Source organism: Bison bison, unplaced genomic scaffold (assembly GCF_000754665.1).
Source record: "Bison bison bison isolate TAMUID 2011002044 unplaced genomic scaffold, Bison_UMD1.0 scf7180017864514, whole genome shotgun sequence".
In the NCBI taxonomy this organism is placed as follows: Eukaryota; Metazoa; Chordata; class Mammalia; order Artiodactyla; family Bovidae; genus Bison; species Bison bison.
The window spans coordinates 732,691-743,368 of NW_011495067.1; the positions used below are offsets into that span (position 1 = coordinate 732,691).

A 10,678-nucleotide genomic window follows, 5' to 3' on the forward strand; every position below is an offset into this window, starting at 1 on the left:
ACCCCTAACCCGCCAGGTGTCCGCGCCGCTCGACCCCCGACCCTTCACCTCCCCGGGGTCTGCTTCCTCCTACAGCCGTCGAAGGTGCCTGCCGACTGGGCCGGAGGGGTGAGGGTGCCTGGGTAGGACGCCACACCCCCGCGCTGCGCGACGGCGTGCTTTGAATTTAAAAATTTTTGAAGGGCCATGCGGCTTGAATACAGTCTGCGAACATGCTCCCAAGTAGAGTTTTAAAATGACATGGTCCTTCCGCTTTTTTTTTTTAATGCTAAGATTTATTCTCCGGGACTTTCTTCTTCGATTCGTAGCACTTTTTTTTTTTTTTTTTTTTAACTCCCTGGTTCTTCTGTCGTTCTTCTCTGTGCCATCTTTCAACAAGTGCTCTCTCGTCTTCAACCTTCGTTTTATTTCTTAAGTCGGAAATGCGGACCAGCTGGTCATCTGATAGCTATCCCCCCACTATTTTTTTTTTTCCTGCCTATGTTGATGTTTTTTAGCAACTGCTTTTTTTTACATGAAGATAGACCCTGGCTGGAACTCCCGAGTCTGTCTGCTCTGGGAGAGTTTAGAAAAGCGTGGCTCATGGTAAATCCTGAACTGTTAGCTCCTGGGTATCTGGAGCTAGCTTCTTACCTTCCTTGGTCTTCATTTGCTTTTTTCTGAAGTGGAAGTAACACCCAACCTATAGGCATGTTTGAGCATTGAGATGATTGTCAAAAATACATAGGACCTGACAGAGACACATAGTAAGCGCTCAATAAATAGCAATTGTTCATTTTGTTTTGGTTTCCCTATAGTCGTATGTAATTTCTTCTTCCCCTTCTTCCAGATCACTTGACATAAAATATTTCACCTTCTTTGAGCACTTTTTATCTCCCTCTGGGTTTTGTTAGGGATTCTTTTAAGTTAAATGGAAATAGCTGAAGACCTGCTTTAATAGTGAATTAGAATGTTGATACACAAGTTTCTCTGATTTTTACTTGTTTGTGAGGTACAGCTAGACCGTCTTTCACTTATGTAAGGAATTTTGTGAATTTTGTATGCTGTTAAGTTTGAAGGATGGTGAAACTTACTGTTTTTTGCTTCTAGAAAAAATGTAGAAGACTTCACTGGACCTAGAGAAAGAAGTGATTTGGGATTCATTACATTTGATATAACTGCTGATATCCTTTTGAAAAAATATTCTTCATTGCTTGTATAATCATATTGTTCAGTGACTGGGGGGGCAATAAATGTTTATCCACCGTTATCAGTCAAACCTTGGAAATTTCTCTGCTTGTGTTTTCATCAGTATAATCGTGTTAATGTCCCCTCATTCACACCTTGAGAAAACTTATTTATAGATTCATGAGTTAAATCTAGGGCTTCTCTGGTGGGTCAGATGGTAAAGTGCCTGTCTACAATGCAGGAGATCTGGGTTCGATCCCTGGGTTGGGAAGATCTCCTGGAGGAGGAAATGGCAACGCACTCCAGCTACAATAGTTTGAGTCTGGATTTCAGAAAGAAAATAAAGTTAGATCATTTAGCTTAAAGGAGGAAGGATGTTAGCAGTACTCAGCCTACCTAGATGCAGTGTTTCATGTACACTCCCAAAGAATATGTCAGTATTTTGTGATAGCAGAGAGAAGCATATGTTAAAAAAAGCAAATTGCATGTGCTGTGGTTCAGAAGGTCATTATCAGATGATTATTATTAAAAGTGCTAGCATTCTGCCTTATAGTTCTTTTATAAGTACTTATATAGTAAGAGAAATCTTAACAATGAAAGCAATTACTTAAAATGGAGGTTTATTTTGAATTTCCACCTTTTGACTCCTTTTTGGCCAGTTTAATCTTCTTTTAGGGGCTTAGATTACTATTTTAGCAATATTCTTCCCAGCCACTTCAAGGATCTCACCTGCCTTTTTAGGACCCCAGGATTAAAATTGAATATGGAGATTGAATTGTCTGTACTTGTGTAAAGCAGCTGTCTGAACAGTGGAAGCAGATTGTGTACCTGGGAAGTTTACCTGACATGCCCCTTTACTACCCTGGAATTACTTTTAATTTCATTTTTTTTTTTAAATAAATTATGGGGTTTAGAAGTAGACTAGTAATTAATTCTTTAGGCACTTTTTGTTTTTTTAAGGAAATAGAATACACCATCAGAAAAGTCCTGTGGCAGACTTCTGCTATTAAGTCTTCATGTCTTTTTTTTTTTTTTTTAAGCTAGTAAGGGAGTTTGGATCTAGTGTAAAAGTAGGAATTTTGTGTATTGGGCAATTACAGTGAAACTTCCTGATGTTTGAGCTATTATATTTATATATTCCCAGCTTCATCATTTGTAGTTTAGATTCTCTTTAACATGGCTGCTAAAAGTTGAAATTGTACCTTTCCGTATAAAGAGATATCCAAGACTTCAATTCTAAAATAGTGATTCTTAGTGGACACACATATCCAAGAGAGGAATGTCATGAGCATGAACCTCTTAGCATGTAAATGGATATAATGAAATGACTGACTTAATGTATGATGCTGAATGAAATCCAGACATTAACTCAGCTCGTTTCTTAGTGCCACTGTGCTTAGTCGCTCGGTTGTGTGCTACTCTTTGTGACCCCATGGACTGGAGCCCAGCAGGCTTCTCTGTCCCTGGGGTTCTCCAGGCAGGTGGGCTGCCATCCCTGCTCCAGGAGACCTTCCCAACCCGGGTCTCAGTGCTGCTAGTGTTGTAATTAATCCTGGTGAGTTTTTTCACTCTGGTAAACCAAATTGGTGTTCATACTCTTACTTTATAAGGCACATCATGGGTTGAGACATTTTGATCTCTACTGGCATGTGTCCATAAACAACATGTACAATTTACTGTACTTGGTTTAGTTCAGTTCAACTTGTACAGTTTACTTGGTTTAGTTACTTGAGCCTATTCTTTTTTGCATAACATGAGGTTGCCTTGCGATCATTGGTGATACTCAGAACTCCATTGGCATCATGTATGTTTAATATACTAGGTCCTCTTTCTTTTAGACTTAGTGGGTTGATTTTCCGGAAAACTAAATTTTTATTTCTTGGCTAATTTCTTATTAATTGAAATATCTCAGGTAGTAATGCTTAAAGGAGCAGGGAAGGATGCTCTTAATCTCACTGATATTTTTTGACTTTGGAATGAGCTGGATTTTACACTGTATTATCTTTTATATGTTTTTATTAGTGGACCAGTATGTTTCTGGGCCACCTCTTTTTTATCTTAATTTTAGTATCAATATTGCTATGAATGATCAATTTAAGAATAACTAAAATCTTTTTAAAGTTGTATGCTGCTTTGTGATTTATATATTCCTTAATTTATTTACATCTAGAAAATATATTTGATTGGAATGTTAAGCAGTTGTTTCTTTATTTATCAGCTGAATATTCAACAAAAAATAATGTAAGTACATGTGTGGAAGTATTTTTGTAGCTATTTAAAGCCTCATTCTCTAGGAAAGAATATAAATTTTATATATTTGAAATATCTGATCTGAGTAATTTAGTAAAAATCACAAGCCCATGGAGATGGTGACTCTACTAACAAAACTATCTCTTTTGTAGCTTCTGTCTTTTTTACAGATGTGTTTTTTCTCCATTTCATGTCCTTAATTTCCCAAACTTGTTTGTGATCTGTCAAAGCAGTGACTTGAAAGGATTGTCTGACTCCTAGGGTTTTACCATAACGAAATTTCTGTTTCTCCTAGGATCTTGCTCTGAAGAGCACATAAGTCTAAAACCTTGCATTGAGTTTTAAGGGCTTTAAATAATAGGGTTGTCTTAGCAAAAGAGGTGATTTTCCTTAGGGAAGAGTCTTGTCCAGGAGAGGTTGGACTCCTGTGTCTATCCACTTGTATCATTTTGTCTGATTTAAGATTTTAACAGTTCCCTCAAAGTGAGATTCATCATATAAATAAGACTATTTACCAATACATCTGAAGTGACCGAGATGCTAATTTCTATTGAATTATCTAATTAATTTTTATTTTAATGCAGGCTCTGAACCAGGTTGTCCTTTGGGACAAGATTGTTCTGAGAGGTGATAATCCGAAGCTGCTGTTAAAAGATATGAAAACAAAGTATTTTTTCTTTGATGACGGAAATGGTCTCAAGTGAGCAACCCTTTGTCATTTTTTACATGCGATGCTATGTGAAGGGGAGAGAAAGACGTGATGTGTTTTTAAAGAAAAATGTTACAGGCTAAAAAGAAAAGTTGATAGAGAAGAAAAGTATTTACTTAGCTCTGAACTGGAAGATTGAGCAGAAACAGTGCTGTGCAAGCCGGAGCCTAAGCGCTCTGCTCTCTTGCCTCCTGGGAACTGAATAGGCAGACTGGGAGGGCCTGGGGGCTTCTGCTCTCAGCAGTGCAGCGTCCTGGGCTGCTGATCCTGAGGTGGGACTGTTACCCCAGAGGGCTCCTGTAGGGCTGTCAGAGGAACTGCCAGGGAACCTGAATGAGGAAGCAGCCTGTTGGTCCAGGATTTGATACTGAGGTTCCTGGTTTTGGTTCACTTAACCTCTCTGAACCTCAGCTTCTTTTTGTACAAAATGAAGGAATTAGAATGATCTTTTGGGTCCGCTTTGGCTCTAGTCTCTGTGGGTCAGCTTTGGAAAGAATTTTAAGGAAGAGCTATTTTAACCAAACCTATTTTTGCAGATAAAAATTTTCCAGCATTGAGAGATTTTGATCAATTCAGGTTTGCCCATGTGGATAATGATAGAATTAAGTTTCAAATCATTTCACCCTGGTTTCTAGCTCAAATGTGTTTGTGTTTCCTGCGTTTTACATATTTAAGCGTTTTGGTTGATGGCTTGCCTGCGACGCTTAAGTAACTTCAGGTGGGTCATTACGGGAAGCCTACAGTGAGAATGCTGGGGTTTTCCAGCATTGTCTGAGATTTCAAAAGACTTGAGAAAATGTGTTTGTAGATTAGAATTCCACTTAAGAGCTGGTTAAAACATAAAGTATCTGATACACAGTGCTTGAATTAAAACATTTTTATTGAACTACAAATGTTTTTGCTGACGTCTGTTTATGATGTCTCGTTACAGGGGAAATAGGAATGTCACTTTAACCCTGTCCTGGAATGTCGTACCAAATGCTGGAATTCTACCTCTTGTGACAGGATCAGGACACGTATCTGTCCCATTTCCAGATACATATGAAATAACGAAGAGTTATTAAATTATTCTGAATTTGAAACAACATATTTTTATACCTAATGAATTGTATCTCGTTTCTCTCTTCCTTGCATCTTCATTTGTTTTGCGTTAATTTTTTTTTGGTATAAGAATGAACATCAGAAGGCATATTTGAAGGGAAAGACTAATGTACTACCTAATTTTCCAAATAAAAACAAACAAAGGCCACCAGAGTGGAGTATTATAAGAGTGAGACAGCCACATCAGAAGCTTCTGTGAAATACCTGTATTTGAAGTCTTTGTTGTATGTCCATCATTCTGGATGGAATATGAGTGCTCCTGAAGGATAGTCAGTACTTTGAGGTGCCTGTGGAGTCGGGAGAACTCTATTTAAGCCATGCAGGCTCACATTGGATGTGATTTGGAAGCAGATATCTTCTTTCATCTCTTTTACAGTATATTTCAATACTGGAAAAATTAATACTAGTGAGAAGCCTGGTTTACAAAACAGCCAAACATGATGGAATTTTATTCCATTTGTCTTAGGAATGCCCAAATGCTTGTTTTTCTGACAGGTGACTAGCAGCTTTCTCCACTAAAGACTAAATACCTCTTTATATGCAGTAAATCATTCTCAAATCATTTTAAAGTCACTTAAGTCTGTGTCTTTCAGTGCTTTCTCTAAAAAAAGCTCCTTGGTATTATATCTTTGTGTGATTTTTTTTTTTTTTTTTTAACATTGCCATAGAAAGTTGAAAATCTTTGCATGGTTTACTCTCTGAGTTTGTTCTCCTGAGCATGCTTAGTGCCACAGAGTGGTAATTATTTAAATTTTTTTCTAGGTCCACATTTTAATAATTATTGGGGTAATAATAATCAATATTGTTGGTGTGCTTTTCTATTTACAAGCACTCACGTATATTTGACTGTATGTGATTCTCAGTAATATAATGAGGTAGGCAGTGCAAATGTTAGCTCTTTGAAGATAAAGAAACTGACCCAGAAGTTTATTGGATTGCTTCCAGGTTATTACATAGCCAGCAAGGAAGGGCACTGACCCTTGAACTCAGATCTCTTTCTCTGAGCATGTCCTTTCTTCTATACCTCAGATGACAGGCTAGTCAAAATTCACTTCTGTAATTTTTAATACAGTTTTTGTTACCCTGGACGCCCTTTCTATTAGAAGAGTTCCTTTTCTAAATGAAAGTGACTGATTTTCAAGTTGCCAACAATTTATATAGAGGTAATATGTCACTCATTCTCTGCATAAATTAATTCTCACATTAAAAGTAAAAGAATCCAAACGTATGTAAAAATAATTTAGAGATTGATTATATAATCATATTTAATCATGTTTTTTCTACAGTGGACAAATAAATATCCTCAAAGGAAGCAACTGCAGATCAATCATCCCTAAAAGCTAGACCAAACACTGCAGGAACAGTGTCAGCAGTAACCAAAAAGGGCTAATGTTTTCTAAGCATCGTTTACACCAGTGGCTGATGTTTGTCATGAGAAACACATCTCCATTTACTTACATTGCCTGGAACAGCTTGGCTTGTAAGGGCATGTGTTCTGTGGAGGCCAGAGGTACAGTGTCATGAATACTAGACTGGGTTTGGCTCGCAGCTTTTTCATTAAACTTTTCAGGGTCTCCGTTTCTTTATCTGTAAAATGACAAGAGTTGGACTAGTTAACTTAAATAGTGATTTTTTTATACCATACACATCTGTAAAATTCGTTGTATCTCTTTGGCCGATTGAACAGAAAAGCACCTTAGTAATGAGAGGGCAGATGTAATAAGGTGACTGAGATGAATTAACATATAATTCATATTGATCTGACTTTATTTCTGTTAGATTTTGCACCCAGAAGATTTAACTTTTTGTATAGTTTTTGTACAAATACTAGACACAAACTTAACATCTGTCGGCATCAAAGCTTGAAAGGGTGTGTGCTCCTTGAGGAGGGTGCTCTCAATGGGCCTGCAGCCCAGGGCAGACCCAGGGCCAGCTGAGACATTCAGAGGCCTCTGGACGCCTGGATCTGTGTTTGCTGCACTTGAATGTGGAAATTTACTCCAGCTACTATTCAGTCCAGGCTCACCCCCTTTTTGGAGTTAGGTGAGGAAGGGGAGTAGAAAGGCCCACTAGCACAATAAGAGTTTTTGCTTTCATTTGAAAGAGAAACTGCTCAGGACAAGGATGATCCAACACGGGAATACAAAACCTTCCTCTCAGGAACTCATTTTTGGGTTTGCACATCTTTGTAAGTCCACTGTAACTGCATGAAAAGTTGGACCTGTATTCAGTTGATAACATTGTCTACCTTAGCATCAGTGTTTTCAAAAGTCTTGCATTTCCACAAGACTGAAGGCTTCACACTTTGGATTAGAAAGTCCTGGGATCATCCTGGGGAAGAATTGTGAGACTCTGCTCTAGTGTGCTCCCATGTTCCTTTTCTCCTGCGGTTTAACCTGGACCAGCACATATATCTGTTTTCCATGCCCCACAATTGATTACATTGGGTTTCTTTGTGCCTAAAGGAAGATAACCAGAGACCAGAAATCCTTTATGGTGTAATAGGAAAAGGGGTTAATTTGAGTTTCTTTTTTTTTTTTTGAGTTTCTGTCTTTGTAATTATCTTACAGCTCTTTGGTGGGTCTGGCCAGCCTAGTGATAGCACTGAGAGAGGCTTTAAGGCTATAAGAACCATCTCAACCTTAAAGCTTCAGATCTTTGGGCTACAGGTTAATGGGACTGCTTTATAATACTTTGAATTGACATGAAATGAGTTTATGGGGGGGAAACCATAAGCTGTGAATTTTGATAGTCAACATCTGTCCATTTCAGAAGCCTCCCTTGCTTTTAGCAGACAGCCTATGTACCTTTTATGTGACTGCCCGTGGTTTAAAACAATCTGTTTCAAAAAACTGTTGCATGTTTTGATGCAATTTGGGAAACTGTTTACTTTAAATTCATAAGAAAAACATTCATGTCGATACTGAAGAAACGTTTGAGGCTTTTCTTAATTGCAATAAACGTTTTTCTAATGAAAATGAATTTTGTTTACAAGCAAAAGGTATGCATTTAAAAGATTTTCCGATTGATGCTTTTTTTTAATGTGAAGCTGCTGAACTAAAAATGGATGAAACCAAGTCTAGTAAACTTTGAGTTTTTTTCTTTTTTCCTTTTCTCTGTCTTTTTCTGGGGCAGGTGTGGGGGAGGTTAGTCACACCTAGCAGATCTCCAGAGACTGCTCCTACCCTAGACTGTAAGCTCTTTGAGGGCAGTCTTGTGGGTTTATCTTTGTATTTTCCCCAAGGCCTGGCACAGTGTTTTGCACAAAATAGGCGCCCAATAAATACTAATGATGAACCAAGTCACTGTCTCTGTAATGTGGCCAGACCATGGGGACTATTTTGCAGGTAAGTGTGCTCCTTCGTAAAACTGCTGTTGTCACTCTTGAGCTCCCGGTGACTTTAGATCTGACTCTTCCTTCCTTTCGTACCTTGGACATTGCCCAGGCCAGGCAAGCACTGCACTCCTGTTGCCAAGACCTGAGTTCCCCCAGTGCCAGACTTCTGATAAGAGCAATGGGACATGAACCGAGAAGACAGATAAAATAACAGTTGACAGTTAACTACACAGACCTGACTTTAAATACTCTAAAGATGCTGGTTGAGCTCATGAAGAAACGAACGGGTCAGATTAGACAGGTGACTGCATTTGATGGCGCGGTATGTCCCCCTCCGTCACACTCGTGGCTTCTGGGCCCACCCTGCGAGCCCACTGAGCTGTGGGAGTCTCTGTCGTTTACAATTCTCTGTTCCCCAGTGAACTCGACAACCGCAATGATAGAAATACTCCCTCAAGAGAAAATCGGATTCAGAGGCGAAGTTAGTTTTTTTTTTTTTAAACCAAAGTATTTTTCTGGGACAATACAAGAGGTCAGCTGGGAGTTCTCAGCCCTACCTTTACGATTTATCCAGGTACAGAGTCAAGAAGTAAAACACTAGTCATTATTAATGCCAAGAAAAACGTCCCCTGGAGGAGGAAATGGCAACCCACTCCATTTTCTTGGCTGAAGAATCCCATGGACAGGAGTCTGGTGGGTCATCGTACATGGGGTCACAGAGAAGGACACAACTGAGTAATGCTCCAGGGTAAAACGTGAGTTTCATTATCTGGTTGGGTCAGATGTCCAGGAGGCCAGAGAGACCCATTCTTAAAACTCAAGTCCTGTTGACCAGTTCCCTTCCAGAAAGACATATTTGGTGAGAAAAGATCTCCATAGCAACCTGTGACAGGCCATGGGTCTCGTTCAGTTCAGTCACTCAGTTGTGTCCGACTCTGCAACCCCATGGTTTGCAGCACGCCAGGCCTTCCTGTCCATCACTAATTCCCAGAGTTTACGCAAACTCCTGTCCATTGTATCAGTGATGCCATCCAGCCATCTCATCCTCTGTCGTCCTCTTCTCCTCCTGCCCTGAATCTTTCTGAACATCAGGGTCTTTTCAAGTGAGCCAGCTCTTCACATCAGGTGGCCAAAGTATTGGGGAGTTTCAGCTTCAACATCAATCCTTCCAATAAATGTTCAGGACTGATCTCCTTTAGGATGGACTGGTTGGATCTCCTTGCTGTCCGAGGGACTCCCAAGTCTCCAACACCACAGTTCAAAAGCATCAATTCTTCAGCGCTCAGCTTTATGGTTCAATTCTCATATCCATACATGACTATTGGGAAAACCATAGCTTTGTCAGGACAGACCTTTGTTGGCAAAGTTATGTCTCTGTTTTTCAATATGCTGTCTAGGTTGGTCATAACTTTCCTTCCAAGGAGTAAGCGTCTTTTCATTTCATGGCTGCAGTCACCATCTGCAGTGATTTTGGAGCCCCCCAAAATAAAGTCAGCTACTGTTTCCACTGTTTCCCCATCTATTTGCCATGAAGTGATGGGACCAGATGCCATGATCTTAGTTTTCTGAATGATGAGCTTAAAGCCAACTTTTTCACTCTCACTTTGATCAAGAGGCTCTAGTTCTTCACTTTCTGCCGTATGGGTGGTGTCATCTGCATATCTGAGCATACCTGAATATCTGAGGTTGTTGATATTTCTCCTAGCAGTCTTGATTCCAGCTTGTGCTTCCTCCAGCCCAGTGTTTCTCATGGTATACTCTGCATAGAACTTAAATAAGCAGGGTGACAATATACAGCCTTGATGAACTCCTTTTCCTATTTGGAACCAGTCTTGTTCCATGTCCAGTTCTAACTTGCTTCCTGACCTGCATAGAGGTTTCTCAAGAGGCAGGTCAGATGGTCTGTCTTTCATGTCTTTCAGAATTTTCCACAGTTTATTGTGATCCACACAGTCAAAGGCTTTGGCATAGTCAATAAAGCAGAAATAGATGTTTTTCTGGAACTCTTGCTTTTTTGATGATCCAGTGGATTCCTCTGCCTTTTCTAAAACCAGCTTGAACATCTGGAAATTCATGGTTCATGTATTGCTGAAGCCTGGCTTGGAGAATTTTGA

The 10,678-nt window shown here is 39.4% G+C and overlaps 1 protein-coding gene across 1 annotated transcript in view; it reads left to right on the forward strand.

Annotated features, from left to right (window-relative positions):
* Positions 1–8,528, forward strand: part of SPCS3 (signal peptidase complex subunit 3 homolog (S. cerevisiae)) — a 9,145-nt gene extending 617 nt beyond the window's left edge. The window contains exons 2-5 of the mRNA XM_010829916.1: positions 1,090–1,163; positions 3,332–3,408; positions 4,002–4,117; positions 5,058–8,528. Coding sequence (XP_010828218.1) covers positions 1,090–1,163; positions 3,332–3,408; positions 4,002–4,117; positions 5,058–5,190 — 400 coding nt within the window. The 3' untranslated portion in view covers positions 5,191–8,528. The remainder of the gene's footprint in view (positions 1–1,089; positions 1,164–3,331; positions 3,409–4,001; positions 4,118–5,057) is intronic.
* The last annotated feature ends 2,150 nt before the right edge of the window (positions 8,529–10,678 follow it).